The 20,728-nt window shown below is 41.7% G+C and overlaps 1 protein-coding gene across 7 annotated transcripts in view; it reads right to left on the bottom strand.

The window, feature by feature from the left end:
• Positions 1–1,276: 1,276 nt before the first annotated feature.
• EXOC3 (exocyst complex component 3) overlaps positions 1,277–20,728 on the bottom strand; it is a 62,753-nt gene continuing 43,301 nt past the window's right edge. For all 7 annotated transcript variants that reach the window (XM_061590033.1, XM_061590032.1, XM_061590030.1 and 4 more), the window contains exons 8-13: positions 17,263–17,373; positions 14,461–14,611; positions 12,156–12,278; positions 5,851–6,012; positions 2,954–3,081; positions 1,277–2,040 (exon numbers count right to left, since the gene is read on the bottom strand). In XM_061590033.1, coding sequence (XP_061446017.1) covers positions 1,869–2,040; positions 2,954–3,081; positions 5,851–6,012; positions 12,156–12,278; positions 14,461–14,611; positions 17,263–17,373 — 847 coding nt within the window. In that variant the 3' untranslated portion in view covers positions 1,277–1,868. The remainder of the gene's footprint in view (positions 2,041–2,953; positions 3,082–5,850; positions 6,013–12,155; positions 12,279–14,460; positions 14,612–17,262; positions 17,374–20,728) is intronic.

Here is a 20,728-nt window from a genome sequence, read left to right as displayed (position 1 = left end):
CTTGAAGACATCCAGCGAAGGGGATCCCACCACCTCCCTAGGCAGTCGGTTCCATTGCCGAACTGCCCTTACTGTCAAGAAGTTCCTTCTAATGTCCAATCTGAATCTACGCTCCTGCAACTTAAAACCATTAGACCTAGATCAGGAATACCATGGTCTGAATGATCCTGACTTTAGTGTTCAGTGATAATTCTTTGCATTTGAGGACCTTTTCTAGTTCTCTCATAGCTGCCCTCAGCAGTCCTAGCCTTCTTCTAATTTCTTGACTGTTGTCTCCATTTTGTTTAATGACTGTGCCAAGGTATTGATAATCCTCAACAAGCTCAATGTCCACATTGTCAACTTTGATGTTACATAACTTTTCTGTTGTCAATACATTAGTCTTCTTGACGTTCAGCTGAAGTCCTAATAAATAAGTGTGCATATTTGCATGTGATTAAGTTTCACAACTTGTTTTTATGCACACTGGACCAAAATGTGACACCCTGTGTTAGCTTACAGCTGCAAATTTAAGCAAATACTAGGTGTGATTTTGTAAAAGACATAATTTTCTTTGTTAACTGATTTTGTCAACTGTGACACTGCCTTGCTTTCTTTTCATGTCCCTTTATTTATATTATGGGCAGGGACCTCAAAAGCTGGAAGTGGCCTAGAGCCTAGCTGTGGCCACCTGGCTGGTTATAGTCACGGTGCCACCACAACTATGCCACCTCACCTGATGGTGCTTGGTGTGTGTGTGTGTGTGTGAGATGTCTGTTCTGCCTGGCTTGGCTCTGAGCTGCTGTGCAGGCTACATATCTGTTTCCTTGCTTGCAATAGAGCTTTATTTAGCATCTCCCATATGTTGTGGTGGTTCCTTGGCATGTGTGATGTTTTTAGCAGTGTTTGTGAGAGGTGTAATCACATCTTGCTTGGGGGTGCCAGTGGCTCAATGTGCATCTGTTTAGATTGTCATGCTTGGTCACACTATTTGTGCATGTGCACCTGTGATTGGCCATGTGTGTGCTGGCTGTGTTGTATGTGCTCATTATGTGCAGTTGGCAGTGCTCCTATGGATGCCCTGAATGTGTGCTTGTTTCCTCCCGTGTTCAGCCTCCTTCTACTGGCCACAGCCCCTCCCAGCCACCTCGAAATGGGGCTTGGATGCAGTAGGTTTTATGCTGGCACCGCTTGCAGCTGTAAATCATGGATTCTTAGAATTGGATTGTACTGTTAGGCACCTCTTACACAAGCTGCACAAAATTTAAATCTTGGTGGTACACTGTGCTCTATTCTGTTTTTAGTTTTGATTTTATGACATTGTTTTTATTGTAAGTCACCTAGAGAACTTTTGCTATAGCATACATAACATGTACGGCATACAAATGCTGAAAATAATTAGAGAGCATGTACAAAGTTCATGTTAAGTTTCCTGAAGGGAATGAACAGTCTGCATTACAAAACCCAACACAAATGTTATATTTTTAGCAGTCCTGTATACATATCTGTTTTTAAATCCAGTTAGCAGTTCAGTGGGGGTGGGGAGGGGAATACAAATCACTGGTGCACCTCAAAAATGACAAGTTGTTTTTCACTTTTTCCATCACTAAAGCAAATTCATCTCTAATACATTTTCTAAAACACATTCAATTATGCAACACACAAAAAGTTCAAGATAGACTTTCTCAGAACAACTGCCCATGATGCCAATTTAGAGCACTCTGACCCTCACAATATTCAATATTCTTCAAGGGATTCACTAAGCTAACAGGAGACACAAAAGACTAAAAGCCCAGCAAGAAACTCTCTGGTGTTTACTAAGTGTATAGCCAAAATAGGCTACAAGATATCATCACACCAAAAGCGTTTCATATTGAAACCTGTTACTATTACTTAAGAAGCTTTGGCACAGTTAATGTTGGAACCGTAATTTCTTTAAAAATTGGCACATAATTTGGATTTGGCTGACTTGGACCCTTGTCCAATGTTTCAATGATGGTCTGCTTCATCTCTCTGCTAGCATCTCCTCGCATTGTCAATAAAGCTGCAACATGGTCATCCCTGTCAATGAAAGAACAGCATTAGTGCAAAATCTGTTAATGAGGGTGGGGAATGATCAGTAACATAGACTTCACAGACCATGCATTCTGCACTCACAGCTGAGTGCCACTTATTTTCCAAACACTCTAAATTTTAGAGTAGCTTACAGGCCAATTTGCCCAATAACTTTTGTTAGAAGAGCCCTTCTACAACACATTTCTATATCAATCTGTTTCCAGGCCCACTTCACCAATAACACCCTTCTATGACTTAAAATTCCCCTCCCATTGCCTTGTTGTTGTTTTGCTACAGTATACATTTTTGCAAATGGATGGAACAGATGTACTATGGAACTATGAACAGTCTGGAATGAATAATGCATTTATATCCCATGTATTTCAACCTTTCCCTTCAAATCACAAAGAACTATAGTTCATGGATCCAACAGTAATCAGATCTCATTCCGTCCTACAGAGTTATAGGACTGAGGGCACATTCCCAAACCTATTTTTGCCAAGAGGTGGAAGGGGGACACTTGTGAGTGGAAGGATACTTAACCCTTCTGACACCTTCTGATTTTCTGCCTGCAAACATCTCTCTAAGGCAGTTGCTCACCACCACCCCTCAGCCACTCTTATTTTTGGTCTTAGAGTTCAGTTTGGGAGAGGAGGAGCATTCACAGAAGAGAATCAGTAAGCAGAGGAAGAATTAAGTGTTGCCCTCCCACCAATTGCCCTGCAAATCCCTCCCCACATTGGGTGCTGTGAGCCCTGCATTTCCTTCATAACGTGCAGGGTTGCCTCAAGACACTTCATTTTGGCAAAGCCTATTCCCAAGGACCACTAAAAAACTACATACCAATGAGTTTTGTCAAGCCTCATAACCTTGAAAGAATGAGGATATTGTTAGAAATTTTAGAAAGTAACACTATTACCTGATATCTGGGTGTTTACTAACTAAAGTTGAGACTTCTAGATAAAGTAGTGAAGGGTCTGTCAACTTGAAAACTTCTGCAATGGCTTCAATGACATCACAAAGTCCTTCTGTGTCCTCCCCAGATCCCTATTAAACCATCATCATTGTCAGACATATAATATCAAAATTATGGTTAATATGCAGGTTAGAGCATGAGAACAAACTGGCAAATAAACTCTTTGTCATGTTCTATTTTTATTATTTATAAAGGTAGGTCACATTCTAGACCAGGTAACATGCCCCTTGATTTCAATGAGAGTAAGTGTGTCTGCCTAACTCTGTGCTGAGCTGTGGCTATAGTATTTGTTCAGCTTGAATATTTATCAAGACTACACTAACATTCTTTCAGTAATCCAACATGTGCAGAATTAATGTACAACACATATAATTTATCTGTTACAATAATTTCTAAATATAATGTTTACAGTTAGATTACCTATTATATGCCTATTCTCTCTATCTACTTAGTCTTGATTCTAGAGCCCTCTTTTTTAAGTGGCTGATTTGGTTATCTACTTTAATTGAGTGGCTGGTTAATAACTGCATACTGCAGCTCTTCTGCTTTCCATTTGAATTGTCTCTGAATTTCTTAGATACACACTAAGAGACATTGTGGAGTCAGAGATTAAGAAATGATGGCCCAGTAGACACGTAATACTAAGCCATGGTTTAATACTACATGCACAAGTTGGAATGAGCCCAAATAAGACTCTGGCTTGTACCCTCCCTTCTCCTAGGGTGGCCACTTATGAATCACCAAAAAAAAAAACAAGACAAAAGGGGATATACACATACATAAAATCTGCATATACTAATTTATAATTATATATACATTTAGAAATAATGAATAATTTAAATAGAAATGCAATACATTTCATAATAGTGTGGAACAAGACTGTGACCAGGTGACCTGTGTGCCTACTCAGTTTGCTGTCTAGGTGTTAACTGTTGCAGGCCTCTCCTTTCTTGTCGTTCTTTATCTTTAAACCTGGTATAGACTGGAAAGCCTGGAACTCCCAAGAGGAGTGTCGGCTGCACTGCTCTTGGAATGTCCAGGTTTCAGAGGTTGAAAGAGCAGCACTGGGAGGGAGAAATGGTTTTCACTGAAACTGCTGCTAAAGAGATTCCCCCCCCCTCCATTTTAACAGCCGTTTCAATGGAAACTGCTTCCCTCTCTCTTGGAGCAAGGCATGTTCCCACTGCCCATTAGCTGACAGGAAGTGTGAATTCCAGCAAAGGAACAACCAAGAGTTCATTGTAAGTTTCCAATTGCTAATTCGAACCCCCCCGTAACTTGCCCTCACGTTGTAGAGTGGCTGGCTGTGGCTTGCCCAAAACAGCCTCACAGATCAAATGCGGAGGCCTTGCAAGCCATGTTTGCTCCACAGAGCTCCAGTGGCCAGAGTGGTTTAACAGTTAGCACCTCTTCCCAAAGAATGCTGGTGATTGTAGTTCTTTGAGGGGATGGGGGTCTCCTAACCGCTCTCAGCACTCTACACAAGCTACACTTCCCATGATTCTTTGGGGAAAGCCATGACTGTTTAAACTGGAATACATGTCTGGTATGGATGTGGCCAGGGACAGCTTTCTTTGAAGTTTGGGTGGGAGACTACATGTGTTTGCTGTAGAATAAAAGGTGGGTGAAACCCCCCAAAATAATGATAGTGTTAACAATGTTTTCCTTTTGGAAAGGAAAGGACCTGTCCTTCTACCCAGTGCCCACCCACCCAATTTCCTCCCCTCCCTCCCTCCTCCTTCCCTCTTGCACATGAGTAAATTCCATTGAACTCAATAAGCATGCAAATGATCAAACCTGTCCTCCCCTCCCTATCTTCTCCTCACTCCCGCCCTCCAGTTGCCACCACTCACCATATGCTCAGAGACACGTTACCAAATTCTTCTAAGCTACACAGGAAGTGGATTGGACTGTGAAAGACCAAGCCAAATTGTATTTGCTTTTTTACAAATTTGGAGGGTAGTACAATGTCTCAGAGAGGAGGTCAGGTCTCCTGCTCCCCTGGTGCATTCACTATAGCTGCCCAATTTCCCTTTTTAAAAAGTTTGATAGAAATATCTGTTGGCTATATGTATGTTTTTAAACGCCTATTAATGAATTATTTATTTACTTATTTCAACTATTTATATACCATATAACACATAGTTTCTAAGTAGGTTGATTAATACACTATAGAAACAGGTTTATATAAGGACACAAGCAAGTTGTTGCCATGCCCCAAGCTTAGAAGAGTTTTATCTGTACATTGTAAAACCACATTGGTCCTCCCAAAACAAATGAAACAAGTTATTAGAACAGGTTTCCATAAAGGAATAATTTGGGAGTACTAAATATACATGAATAAGTAATGTTAGTTTTCTGCTGAAAGTATTTATGTATACTATCATTCAGTTGTGCCCTTTAGAAATGGAATAATTGTGTGTGAATCAGCCTGTGTTTTCATAAAGAAAACCATCTATTTCAGTGGTCCCCAAATGTTTTTCTCATGGACCACTTATAGGTTGCTAATGATCTTGGCGGGCCATTTCATTATTTTTCTGCCTGTTGTAGCAATTGTAATGTGCTGTGGTAGATCATTTTTAATTGCATTTCAATTGCTTCTTTTATTTCTTATATTGTATTACAATTTGTGGACCACTGGTGGTCCATGGACCAGACTGGGAACCCCATCAACTTAATACTGACTTTCAACACCAACCAAGATATGCTTATGGTAGGCCTGCAGCACACACTAGAGGAACCATGATAGAATAAAATTCCAGAGAGGGACATCTTGGAATGCCAATTTACAATTACTTCTAAAATTTCTTCTACTGACATTTCAGTTTTCTTATACTTACAGCAGCAAGTTTTTTGAACAGAAATCTGAACTGTTCGGCTTCTCTGTTCATTCTTTCAGCACCTTCTTTTCTTTCTTCTGCATTCTTGAATGTAATACGCTTTAACATAATAGCCTTGATGTACTCTACAACAACTCTGCGATGGCACTCAATAGTCATTTTCTAAAAGAAATATTGAAATTAAACAATTGGCAACCAGAACATTTACTTATAATACTTGTTTCTATTGCTTCTATAATTTAGTCAATAATTAAATATTAGACTACTACATTATATTCAATCTGAGTAGTAAGAAATTAACACTGACTAAGGCTGCGATCCAATACATCTCTACTCAGAAGTAAGCTCCATTGGGTTCAACTGGACTTACTCCCAGGTAAGTGTGCATTGGATTACAGCCTTAGTAAAATACATTAGGGGACAGTGTTTGCTGCCGGCTGTATCTGGATTGGCCCCAAATTCTATGGAAGAAAAATGGTTGGGCTTATGATTACCATACAACAGCCTAGTCATAGGGAGAAACTGTCCATTGGGTATGATGAGAGCCAAGTGGAGCTTGATGCAAAAGAGTGTGGAGGAACAGATGTGTCTCTTGGTACAGTAGGCTTCTTCTAGCCATGCAGAAAAGGATTCCACCACACACTTCTCACTGTCCAGGCAACCAAAAGGCATTATTACTATTCAAAGACACATTCCAGCTAGGCAAAAGCACATGAGGCAGGGATGGGCCAGTGTATATGAGGGGTATGGACCGGGGAAAATTCCAAGTGCCAGAGAGATCTGCAGGCCACATTTGGCCCAAGGGTCAGAGGTTCTGCATCCCTGTCTTATGCCTTCATGAAATGTACTTCCTTGATTACATCCTGAAAAAAGCTGGCACAGTCCAAACCTCATCCTTATTAGAAGACACTTCTGGGGAGGGTTCTTTGAGAAAGGGACATTTTCATTATTATTTATTAAATTTATATCCCACCTTCCTCCCAGAAGGAGCCCAGGGTGGCAAACAAACACTAAAAACACTCTAAAACATCTCAGAAACAGATTTTAAAATATATTAAAAGAAAACATCTTTAAAAACATATTTTAAAAAGCTTTAAAATATCTTAAAAAGCAATTCCAACACAGACACAGACTGGGATAAGGTATGTACTCAAAAGGCTTGTTGAAAGGGGAAGGTCTTCAGTAGGCACTGAAAAGATACCACAGATGGTGTCTGTCTAATATTTAAGGGGGGGGAATTCCAAAGGGTAGGTACCACTACACTAAAGGTCCACTACCTATGTTGCATGGAACGTACCTCTTAAAAGGAGGCCCTCACCTGCAGAGCACAGTGATCGACTGGGTATACAAGGAGTAAGAAGATCTTTCAGATATCCTGGTCCCAAATTGTATAGGGGTTTGTACACCAAAACCAGAACCTTAAACTTGACCCAATAGCTAATGGGTAACCAGTGCAATTCTTTCAGCAGCAGGGTGACTTGTTGGTGATACCCAGACCCAGTAATCAGTCGTGCCACTACATTTTGCACCAGCTGCAGCTTCCAGACCAACCTCAAGGGCAGCCCCACATAGAGCGCATTGCAGTAATACAACTTGGAGGTTACCAGTGCATGGACAACAGTGGTCAGGATATCCAGGTCCAGAAAGGGCCACAGCTGTCTTACCAGCCAAAGCTGGTAAAAGGTACTCCTAGCCACTGAGGTCACCTGTGCCTCTAGTGACAAGGATGGATCCAGGAGCACACCCAGACTATGAATGTGCTCTTTCAGAGGGAGTACAATCCCATCCAAAACAGGCAATTGACCAATTATCTAAACTCAGGAACCACCAACCCACAGCACCTCCATCTTCCTAGGATTCAGACTCAGTTTACTGGCCCTCATCCAGCCCACCACAAAGTCCAGGCACCGGTCCAGGGTTTGCAAGGGCCTCTCCTGATTCAGATGTTACAGAGAAATAGATCAGGGTATCATCAGCGTACTGCTGACACCTTGCCCTCAGGTAGGATCAGAGAAGTTAGGATCAGAACCACTGTAAAACAATGCCTCCAATACCCATCTCACTAAGTCAGATCAGAAAGATACCATGGTATCAAAAGCTGCGGAGAGATAAAGTAAGATTAACAGAGTTGTATTGTATTTCCTTCTCCCAATAGAGGTTATCCATCAGCATGACCAAAGCTGATTCTGTCCCATAACCAGGCCTGAAACCAGATTGGAATGGGCCAAGATAATCTATTCCATCTAAGAGTACTTGCAATTGCTGTGCCACAACCCTCTCAATCACTTTCCTTAAAAGGGGGTATTTGTGACCGGTCGGTAGTTGTCACAAACCAATGGGTCCAAGGATCACTGCCTTTTTCAGGGCAGCTGGGGCCACTCCCTCCCAGAAAAACACGTTGACCACACTATGGATCCACTCGGTCATACCCCCTCGGCAAGCTTTAAAAAGCCAAGAAGATCAAGGGTCAAGAGGACACGTTGCTGGTTGCATCATCTCAAGCACCTTGTCCACATCATCAGGCCACATCAACTGAAACCGTTCCCAAGAAGTTGCAGCAGACGTTGCACTGGACACCTCATTGGGGACTACAGTAGATGCGGATGGGGCATCAAGACTGCTACGGAGGCAAGCAACTTTACCCTCAAAGTGCCTTGCAAACAATTCACAGTGGGCCTCCGAAAAGGTCTAAAACTCCATTTCGTGGAGTTGATGTCAACAGACCCTGACGGTATGAACAAACTCCACTAAATGGCTACTTGAGGGTGCGGTGGAGGCAGGGAAGTGGGTCATCTTTGCTGCCCTCACTGCCACACAGTAGGCACGGTTGTGTTCTACTTGTGCCCGATCAGACTCACAGCACGTCTTTTGCTACTTGCACTCTAGCCATCATCCAGCCTGCTTCATTGCCCTTAGTTCACTGGTGTATCAAGGCGCAAATTGGGATCCACAATGCTCAGGGCAACCGTATTAAGAGCCCGACGCATCTTGTTGTTCCACAGCGTGACAAGGGCTTCACAAGAGTCACATGCTCTATCTACTGGGAACTCCCCCAGGGCATTCAGGAATCCAGTGGATTCCATCTTAATCTGTCCACTTCATTGAAGAAGTACTTACTTCTGACCATGTTCCTTGCAAGGAATGGTGGACAGGAGTAAGAAAGAAAATTCTTCAAGCAAAGTCACCATGTACAAGAGCAATCTAGGACATTTACTTATTGGCCAAGGCTTTCCACTTTAAAGGTGCTTAGGAAGATAGTTAAGTGTAAATAAACTCTGTGTGCAGGGGCCTGTTGAGCCTCCGCTGCCCCACGAGGGCCAGGGAGGGGGGAGACATGAGTTCCAAGTTTCCCAGCTGTCAAGAGGGCACGGAAGACCAAGGAATTGTTGAGTCTGAGCAAGACCTTGGGAGGGGGAGTGAGTTCGACTCCGGGCCAGTTCCCACGGATGGCGCAGCCTCGGAAGCGGACAGCACACCACCCCCAGACAGGTTGGAGGAGCCATTGGAAGATGTCACAGAGGGGGCGTTGACTCCCCCTTTACCAAGTGGTTCTCGAGATGCCCCGAGTGCATCACCGCCCCCTGACCTCGAGCCGGTTGCTAAGGAGACAGTTCTTTCGGACGAACCGTTGGAAGCACACACCCCATCACCCCGCTGTCGACGCTGCGAGAAGCGGACAGAACAGAGGCAGGACCTGCGAAGGAGCCAGAGATTACGATCTAAAACTTTCCCTACTTAAGACTGCAGCTCTCTGGGTTACATTGCTGAGTCAACTTTCTACATGCGTTGCAGAGCATGTCTAGAGTGCAGTTAGGGACTTCTAGTGAGCTAGCTTAGAGATTTCTATGAAGCACACTGCTTTTTGATGTATCCATTACTTTAATAAAACAAGATTTGATTGCACCTGCGTCTCAGCCTCGTGAATCCCGCTCTGAACAGGACAGGGCCACATTGTACCATACACTAGACTTGTTGCCAATGCAGGAGAATTATTTTGTCAGCAACCTGTTAATAATTCAAGAGGAGAGCCAGCCAATAGAGCTGAGGAACCTGAATAAAACTTGTAGAGAAACACTGCCACCCAGAACAGAGGGTAAGTTTGGAGCAGGGAACTGGTTATCCAGAAAGGCCTGCTTTGTACGTGAGAATAGTGAGGAGAATGCTACAAGTCATGAACACAGGTGAGGCCTCCCCCTTCAGTAAATCACTTTAAGGGAAATGACTGTGTATTTTTAATGTATGAAGTGGTGCGAAGTCAACAACTCAGTTCACATTTCATAGTAAAGCATAGTTAATAGTTTACTACTGAAAGGGGGAATCTCTGGCTCATAGGTCCAATTAGGCCCAGCACAGCTTCCAATTTGACTCACAAGGCAATTTCCCCAAAATTACACCTATCTGCCAAACTCAAACCATGCTGCAAAGAAAAAATGGGCCAACTGACATTAGTGACTTCAGCCCTGCTCACCTGTCAAAGTGGGCCACCAAGGGTACGGGGAACTCAGGATTGGGCCTACTGGCTGGAAAATCAAAGCACTTAAAATGGCTTAATTTCATGATTTGTTTGGAGTAAAAGGAACCATGATCCTTGGTTTGAAAGTATAGCTACAGTAGGTTAGGGATTGTGGCTTATTACTCATTTTGGCTAGAAGGATCAATCTCTGTTCACAGTAAACCATTAACTATGATTTTACCATGATGCTCAACTTCCAGTGGCTATTTATTGACATTGGTTGTCAAAAGTCCAACACTTTATCCATGTCATCTCATAATCTCTCAATTTACCATCTTGCAAGACCTGCAAGACCCTCTCCATGCTTGCTGGCCTCTTTCCACCTGGCCTGGAAAGGTGGGGTCTTGACTGACTGCACTTATAAAAGGCATCACTACCTGAAGATGCCAGAGACCATCTTGACTGTGGGGTGTTGTTTAGGGGCTTCCGTTTGGGTAAAAATGTAATTTCTGCTGGTCGGTTTTTTGGTTTGCTGTTATTGGGATTATGCTTCTGTATTTTATTGTTGGACTTTATTAGGAATTATAAGTATGTATCACTTTATTGTATGTTTTTAAAGATGTTTTTGTTGACTTATTGACCATTTTTTTACAGTGAATTGTGTAACTTTTTTCTGTTCATATTGTGAGCCTTGTGCATAAATTGTTATGGAAAGGCAGCATAAAAATAAACAGTGATGATGGTGATGGTGATGATGATGATTCTAGTTTTTCACACCAGTATTTATTCTGAGAAAAGTATGGCTAGTATAAACTCTAGGACCTTTCTAGTGGCAGTAAACAATAAATGACGTATCGATTTCAATCAATATAGCATCTGTCTTTCTCCACACCCCTCAATCCCCGGGTTCACATTTTCAAATTTTAATACAGAAAGTGCAATTGGCAAAAAAAGTTGCAATAAAGAACAAATCACTGCAATTTTTTGTTCTTAGGATGGACAAGTATAAGAAATCATTCTACCAGAAGCGTACAAAATGGTTAATATCTATGACTTCTAGATAGTAGCTGAGTTTGGACAATCATTTCTTGGCTTACTAAGCAGAGATATGAACAAGCCTTTTGCCCACATACACAGCCCTTTATGGCACGAGCAATCAAACCAGGAAATCTCTTAATAGCTCTAGTTTCCCATTTTGTCCAAATTGGGAAACTATGGTTATCAGCTTTGGAACAAGCTGGGATAGTAAACCATGGTTGGAAGTTGGTTTAATATCCTGTTTTGTTCTGAAGGTGGTAATCATAGTTTCCCATTTGGGGAAAAATGGAAGACTATGGCTAATTAGAAACTACTCGTGCCATGAAGAGCAAAGGGTCTGTGCATGTGGGGAAAAGGCTCATTCATATCTTTCCCCAAACAAGACCAATGAGTTGATTTGCTATAGCTCTCAGAAAGATAAATGCACTGAAGATCTATTGTGCTAATTTTAGAACGAAAACCCACTTGAGTTTCATAATGGCAACTGCAAAAAAATATTGGTTCCTTCTCTAACCTATTTCAGTTTGTTCCGGCAGCTCTCATTAACGTGGGAAATATATCTGGAAATTACATTACCATTTGAATGGAATGGATTGCAGGAATTAACATTTAAATATCCTGACAGAATACTGATTTACAGACAGTGAGCTTTATACTGATATAGAATCAGATTATTCTTTTTCACGGTATGTTGCTTTTTGTGACTCTAACTGAATATAAAGTCAAGATAATTAAATACTTAGGAATTGTAAAGCAGCATGTCACTCCATTAGACTACACCATTTAAGTATTCTAAACAAGACTTTGCAAATACCTTCTTATAGGGTTTCTTTATTCTTGCAAAATCATTGAAATAATCCTCTACTGTTACACAGATTGTATCCACGGCATTGGATCCTGCCAGCCATTTTCTTGTCATCAGGTCGCTGAGATGTGGCTAATAGAAAGTGCAAACATAGGGAATATAGGATAGAATCACTTCGAACAATATCTTTCATCTTTAGGTCCCTCGTTGTATATCCCAGAACGATAAGTGAATAATCTTAATTGTTCTAAAAAACTGGAATGTTGCAAAAGTCTTTCACGTTAAGTAGTTATTGGCTTCAATGGAAGCATTTGAACTAAATGTGACATAGCGCCAGAATTGTAGGAGGACAATTATTGCAAATGTTTAGGATTAATCTGGCATCTGTTTTAATTTTTTTGTTAGTGTTTACAAAAAGTAATCTCAACCGAAATAATCTTTTTATTCTCAAGCCGTGGCTAATGACTAAAAATTCCCTTGTTGGCTTCATTATTGGCTCACTGTGTTCAAAACTGAATTGGATACATTCATGAAGAATCAGTGGTGCAATTAGATACATTTAGATGGTATTCTGAAGGAGGTACTCTTTAGATAGTAATGTGAATTACTTCACTTACTTCAAAATGTAGTAATCCAATCTTGCTGCATTTGGGGGCTCTCCTGCTCATTCTGCTGAGTGGAGTCCTGAACTTCTACTCCAAGGTCCTGACCCAGAACCACCACTGTACAAAAACACCTTGTGTTCTTCTGTATTCGAGTATCAGTTGGGCACACTCAAGTAAGGAAATGATTTTTCACTGATCCTTCCATAGATGCATCAGAGATTGCCACAACTAGAGAAAAGGAGCTTGCACGTCCAATTACCTCCTTACACACTTGCAAAATCTTTTGGAAAACTTTTAGTTGGATTTTGCTCATAGTCAGGAGTTAACATATTTGGTTCCCAGAAGAAAAACTTTGGGGATCTGGGTCAGATTAAGCTAGTAGCTTTAGACCTCAGGAACTATTTACTCTGCAGGCAGTTTCTGCAGTGTGCTGTCTCTCTGTTTGTGGCGTGCTCCCTTGTTGATCTGTAGGCATGTGTTTGATGGGTGGATGGATTTCTGGTCCTCCTTTTAGGCCACATATTTTCAGCTTCCAAACATGATTTTATATTCTACTATGGGGTAGGAAACCTCTTGCCTGTAGGCCAATCTTGGCCCAACAGGCGGTCTGGTTTCTTCAAAACCATGACCACCTGCCAATCAGCTGCTATTATTGGGTAATGTCAGCAGGGGTCAGGGATCAATACTGCTGGTGAAGAAGATCTCTGCATAGAGGACTGGAAGCTTCCACTCATCAGCCGGTGAGCATTCAATCCTGCTGGATGCTGCCTTGCCAGCAAGTTTCCTGCGGGGAACGCACTGGTGAAGCAGACCCTTCCCCCACTCCTGTGAGTCAGCTGTGATAGATGGGTGGGACTGCTCACCTATCAGTCACTCAGCATCATCTCAGAAGACTGACGTGTGGATAGCTCTGACCACTTTTCAATGTTGGCCTGTAGGGTGGAGTGGGGACAGGGGAGATAAAAATGTGGCCTGACAGGCCAGAAAGGTATTCCACACCTGTCTCCTAGGACTTTGAATATAGAACAACATTTCCTGTACAAACTTATTTTTAGTAGCATTGCTTTACTTTAACATCTCAAGATGTTCAAAATTTATATCATGTAGCATGGTGCTTCAAAATATATATCCTGTTTAAATAATTCATAAGTTGAATAAAGTGGTGTGATTGATGCACAAGAAAGAATCTACAGTTATTGGGTTATATCCAATGTTAGTCCTACTCAGAACAGAGCCACTGAAATTAATGAAACTAAGTTAGTCATAGCCATTAACTTCAATGGATTTACCCTGAGTGGGACCAACCTTGGTTACAACCCACTGTTAATCCTTCACTACCTCATTTTGAAGAAGTCATCATGTATCTGACAAAGTTGGCTGTTGCTCATTAAAGCTCATACTACAGTTGATAATTGATCTCCAGGATGGCTTAACACTGTCAACCAGATCTAGGTCTAATAATGTATTTATTAGCTGCATGCAACTAGTGGCCCTACACAAAGACCTCCATCCTCATCAGATACACCAAAGCTGAATAACAACTGGATGACCACTGCAATGTGCATCTTCGTCTGGATGCACATTGGAATTACCTACAAAAATGGATCTCAGTTGCTAGATCAGGGCACTTCTGTCTGTTTGCACTATGCACAGACAGATACTCTTTCAACTTTTTTTTAAAGAGGGTATTGAATGAAAGAAAAATTAACCTCTAAATCCATGAAAACTTCATCAAGCAGGCTTGCACATCCCTCCTTGGCAACATCATCTAGAACTGCATCGATGCATGCATGACTGCTTGCCATTATCTCTTCCATCACAGGAGTCAAGTATTTCTTTTTCAAACTGATGATAGATTCCCTTTGACAAGCAAGAGAAGATCCTTCAGCATTCCAATAGGTGCATACAAGAGCCAGTTCAGCCAGTTAGTTCAAGTGATAGCTAACATGTGATATCACAGGAAGCTGAGGAGATTATGCCATCTACACAAAAAAGCTCTGATAACTTATGTACAATTGCTTCTCAAGAACTATAATAGCTCCTCTTGCATGATGATACCATTTGAGAAACATGACTGCAAACCCAGAGATATTTATTTGGAGAACCAGTAACTGGTTTAGATCAACGATTTCTAGAATGCGTTACAAGGAATCTAAAGGTTCCTTGGACACTTATTGGGGGCTCCTTTACAAACAACCTAATTAATTAATTAATTAAAAATAAGTAACATTGGGCAGGTGTCTTACAAGTCAGATTGCTAGTGGTAGGCAATCTTCCCTTGCAACTTGAAGGTGCATGATGTATTGGGTTTGTTTTAGAGCACACTTTCAGTTAAATGGGGGCAACAGTGAGGTCCCAACAGGCCTGGCCAGTGCATCATTTAAAATAAGTATGTGCTTTAGAACATGCTCCAAAACTCTGCTTGGATTTCATAACTGAAGTCCATGGGCTCCTCAGCAGACAAGTTGATGTGGAAATGGTTCAGTGATGGTAGACTGCTTGAAAACAACCGTCTCAGATAAACTTTGTAATTTGGATCTTCCAAGAACTGCTTCTTTAATTAGTTTGTTTTCCACTTCGCTTCCCATTCCTTTTGTATTGTGTCAGTCAGACTGGGGCTGTCTTTATCTTTTACTCTATCTAAAATGCTTAGAAAAAATTAGATGCTTTACGTAAGTGATAAATAACATCCACCACCAGCAACATATTCCAGCACTGAAACAAGTGCTTATGGGCTTTCGGTGCCATTGAACCGGATTTGAAATGTATGCTGGTGAAAGTTGAAGAGGAAAGCACAAAAGCAGGACTACAGCTGAATGTCAAGAAGACTAAAGTAATGACAACCGAAGATTTATGCAACTTTATAGTTGACAATGAGGACATTGAACTTGACAAGGATTATCAATACCTTGACACAGTCATTAAACAAAATGGAGACAATAGTCAAGAAATCAGGCTAGGACTGGGGAGGACAGCTGTGAGAGAACTAGAAAAGGTCCTCAAATGCTAGGATGTATCACTGAACAGGATCAGGATCATTCAGATCATTCAGACCATAGTATTTCCGATCTCTGTGTATGGATGTGAAAGTTGGACACTGAAAAAAAGGGATAAGAGAAAAATCAACTCCTTTGAAATGTGGTGCTGGAGGAGAGCTTTGCGGATACCATGGGCTGCGAAAAAGACAAATATTGGGTGTTAGAACAAATTAAACCAGAACTATCACTAGAAGCTAAAATGAGGAAACTGAGGTTATCATACTTTGGACACATCATGAGAAGACATGATTCACTAGAAAAGACAATAATGCTGGGGAAAACAGAAGGGAGTAGAAAAAGAGGAAGGCCAAACAAGAGATGGATCAATTCCATGAAGGAAGCCACAGACCTGAACTTACAAGATCTGAACAGGGGGGGTTCATGACAGGTGCTGTTGGAGGTCGCCGATTCATAGGGTTGCCATAAGTTGTAGTCGACTTGGAGGTACATAACAACAACAGATTAGGGGTGGAGAATCCCAGGAGAGATGCAGACTCTAGGGCTTCCCCATCCAGACTACAGTTTCTTGTCTTCCCCAACTACAACTTGACTTGAGGGGGGAAAGACTTGTTTTGAAACCAAAAGAAGGCTTTTTCTTAAGCCTAGAAAGTGTAAGTGTGTGTGTGTGTGGGGGGGCTGTGCCCACTTTTGTCTTGGCCATGTCCATCACTGGTAAGTGCTCCTGAAACCGGTTTCAGCAAAATTGGAAAGAAATATGCTTTCTGAGAAAAACAAAGGGTCAAAATAAACATTTCAGCACTTGCTGTACCTCTAGAATTTTTTATTATATTGGTTTGAAATTTGGCATCATCATAGACCTCATCAGATAGATTATGTATGCTAAACTTCAGCTCAACAGGTGTCATTTTTATAAGCTACAGAATGTTTAGGCTTATAATGGTGGAACATTGTTTTTGCTACATGCCTTAACTATAAGAGCATCCCACAAAAGAGTCCAGAGCAGGTTTTTCAATAAGGTATATGCCCAGCTTCCTTCCAGGTTTGCAGTTTGCATGACAGATATACATAACAGGGAATCAAATGCTGGCTCAACCATCTAGTCGTAACTTTCTCCCATGCTTCAGCCAGGCTACCTCCCTGCCGCTTTTTTTTAGTTTGTAAAGGGCCAAATAGGTTTCTTCATTTATACACTCATCCTTCCCTTATTGAAAACAAATCTGAAACTGCAAACATTTTAAATAAATAGTTACAAATCTGCTTTAGGGATCAAGGCAGGGCTCTGTGTCATCACAGAGAACAGGCAATAGATGGATCTTTCCCATTCAAGATCTACCTTCACTGAAACATGTACATTGTGTTTTGCAATAGCTGTTCTCAAATAGTAGTATGTCTCTTTATAAAGCAGCAAAATTGCCTTTGTCACACTAATCATAGCACAACCTTAGTGTGCATTACAATTAAATATCAAATATGGATTTGTTTCCCTTTAAAACCTCAACGTGCAAAACTTACTTAAAGGTCTGGCAATTGTTGATGATGGCAACCATGTACTGAACATAGCATGGATGACACTGACGGTTTCTTAAGTGCTCTTCTTTATATAAATGAGCTTCATCTTTGTACCTGTATAATGGAGGGTGGGACAAAATCGAATAAAGGGGAAAAAGAGAAACTATTCACTAGTGTCCATTCAGGTATCTGGTGACCTGCAGATGGGAAGAGGGAGTACTGCCACCTGTCTTATGATCCAGCACCATATATTTATTTGTTTCAGTATTTGTATATTGCCTTTTAAAGGCAAAAATCTCCCAAGGCAGCTCACATAAAACATACAATTATTTAGCAAACATATAAAACAATGACTAAACACAAAAATAACAGCAGCAGATTAAAACAATAGACAGCTCAACAGACAGCACCCTAATTAAAATTATAAACATAAAAATACTTTATGGCCTGTTTAAAAAACTGTTAGAAACAGAGCCATACATATATCCATAGGCAGGGAGTTCCGCAGATTTGGAGCCACCACTAAAAAGGCCTCCCATCTCTAGTGCATGCTAATTTGGAAATAAATAAATAAAATAAAAAATTGGATAGATCTTGGTAACAGGTATGACACCAGAGCTTCTGAATCTGATCTTAAGGCAGGTTCATATGTGTGCAGGCAGTTCTTCATATAACCTGGCCCTAAAACACTTTGGGCTTTAGAAGTTGTTACCAGTACTTTAAAACTGGGTTTAGAGAAAAATAAGCCTGGTTTGCACATCATGCTAAGCTAAATGATTACTTAGTGGGATTGTACAAGTGTGTGGGCCTAGTGTGTTGTCTGAACCTTGGTTACAGCTCACGTTTAATGAGGAGAGAGTTTAACCACAAGCTCTGATTCAGACATGCTAAGCATGGTGTGGTAGCAAAAAAGACCAGAGAGAACAAAGCAGCTGCGAGCTGCTTTCTATGCGCCTGCGTGGTCCCTCGGTGCCATACCTTGTGTTAGTGTGATGTGTGAACCAGGCCGCAGTCAGCCAATGCAGCTGGTACAATACAGGTGTTATATGTTCTGAGTACCTAGCCCCAACAAATATCTGAGAAGATGCATTCTATCCCAGTTGATGTTTCCAAACCTGATTTACTTAAAGCACATTACAATAATACAGTCTGGATGAAACCTGATTATGCATAATTGTGACAAAATCTACCTTCTTCACATGGCTTAGGCTGGTTCTCCAGCTGTGAACCTAATAAAAGGCACTTCTCACCACAAATACCATTAGCAGCTCTGCTGACAATGTTGAATCCAGGACAGCCTCAAGTGCAAACTTGTTCTTTTAGGGAGAGTGCAAACCCATGCAAAACCAGTTTTAAACCTCCATCTAGATCAGCAGAGTTCACCACCCACCTTATCTGGATTAAACATCTCCTTGCTGCCTTCATCCATCATCCCAAAACATCCTCCAGAACCTGTTCAGGATTTTCACACCTCCCTTGGACTAGCACACTTCAGTCTTGCAGGAACTACTTTGTTTCTTATTATAGAACCCCAAGACCCACCAGCTGCAACCTGGTGCAGATGATACACACTTAGAATTAAAGAATTCTGAGCTCAGGAAGTAGTTTCAACTACCTGAACTGAACTTAATTCATAGTGCTTCCACACACAAGAATCCACACCTGGTTACTCAAAGTTTTCTTCATTTCAGCAGTATAATTTAGGGCACGGTCGGGGATAGTAATTGTGTTGGTGCCATTGTCAAATGATTGGAAGAAATAAATACTTTCTCATCTACTGCAAATTACAGAGCTCTACCAGGAGAACCTTCCACCCACTCCTGTGATGGATGGAAACAAGAGCTAGACCATGGACATACTGATGAAAATCTAGAAAGAGTTGCTACTCCACTTATTTTATTTATTTATTATTTTATTTATATCCCACCCTTCCTCCTAGTAGGAGCCCAGGTTAGCAAACAGAAGTACTAAAATACTTTAAAACAGACTTTAAAATATATTAAAACAAAACGTCTTGAAAAACATTTTTTAAAGCTTTAAAAACATTTTCTTTAAAAAAAAAGAAGAGGTTTAAAGACATCTTAAAAAGCAATTCCAGCACAGACTGGGATAAGGTATGTACTCCAAAGGCGTGTTGAAGGTGTTCAGCAGGCACTGAAAAGATACCACAGATGGTGTCTGTCTAATATTTAAGGGGAGGGAATTTCAAAGGGTAGATGCCACTACGCTGAAGGTCCGTTTCCTATGTTTTGCAGAATGGACCTTCTAATAAGATGGTATCTGCAGGAGACCCTTACCTGCAGAGCACAGTGATCGACTGGGTATATAAGGGATAAGATGGTCTGACAGGTATCCTGGTCCCAAGCTGTATAGGGCTTTGTGCACCAAAACTAGAACCTTGAACTTAGCCTGGTAGCTAATAGGTAGCCAGTGCAACTCTTTCAGCAACGGGGTGACATATTGGCGATACCCTGCCCCAGTGAGCAGTCTCGCTGCCCCATTTTGCACCAGCTGCAGCTTCCAGATCAACCTCAAGGATAGCCCCACATAGAGCGCATTACAGTAATCCAGCATAGAGGTTACCAGTGCAAGGACAACAGTGATCAGGCTCTCCCGGTCCAGAAACAGCCACAGGTATCTTACCAGCCACAGCTGGTAAAAGGCACTCCTAGCCACTGAGGTCACTTGGGCCTTTCGCGACAAAGATGAATCCAGGAGCATCCCCAGATGATGGACATGCTGTTTCAGAGGGAGTATGACCCCATCCAAAGCAGGCAACTGACTAATTATCCGAACTCGGGAACCACCAACCCACAGCGTCTCCATCTTGCTAGGATTCAGATTCAGTTCATTGGCTCTCATCCAGCCCACCACCAAGTCCAGGCAGCGGTCCAGGGCTTGCATGGCCTCTCTCGATTCAGATGTTACAGAGAAATAGAGCAGGGTATCGTCAGCATACTGCTGATACCTTGCCCCAAATCTCCTGATGACTGCTCCCAAGGGCTTCATATAGATGTTAAACAGCATGGGGGACAAGAAGGTACCCTACAGCACCCCACAGCACAACTGCCGGGGGGCCGAAAGACAATCACCCAATGCTATTCTCTGAAAATGACTCTGAAGATAGGATTGGAACCACTGTAAAACAGTGCCTCCAGTACCCATCTCACCAAGTCGACCCAGAAGGATACCATGGTCAGTGGTATCAAAAGCTGCTGAGAGATCAGGTAAGAATAACAGGGTTGCACTCCCCCTGTCCTTTTCCCAATAAAGGTCATCCATCAGGGCGATCGAGGCTGATTCAGTCCCATAACCAGGCCTGAACCCAGATTGCAATGGGTCAAGATAATCTGTTTCATCCAAGAGTGCTTGCAATTGCTGCACCACAACCTTTCAACCACCTTCCTTAAGAAGGGGGTATTTGCAACTGGCGGCTGGTTGTCACAAACCAGTGGATCCAGGGAGGGCT

This window comes from Rhineura floridana, chromosome 11, assembly GCF_030035675.1.
Source record: "Rhineura floridana isolate rRhiFlo1 chromosome 11, rRhiFlo1.hap2, whole genome shotgun sequence".
In the NCBI taxonomy this organism is placed as follows: domain Eukaryota; kingdom Metazoa; phylum Chordata; class Lepidosauria; order Squamata; family Rhineuridae; genus Rhineura; species Rhineura floridana.
This window is presented reverse-complemented; position numbering and strand designations above follow the sequence as displayed.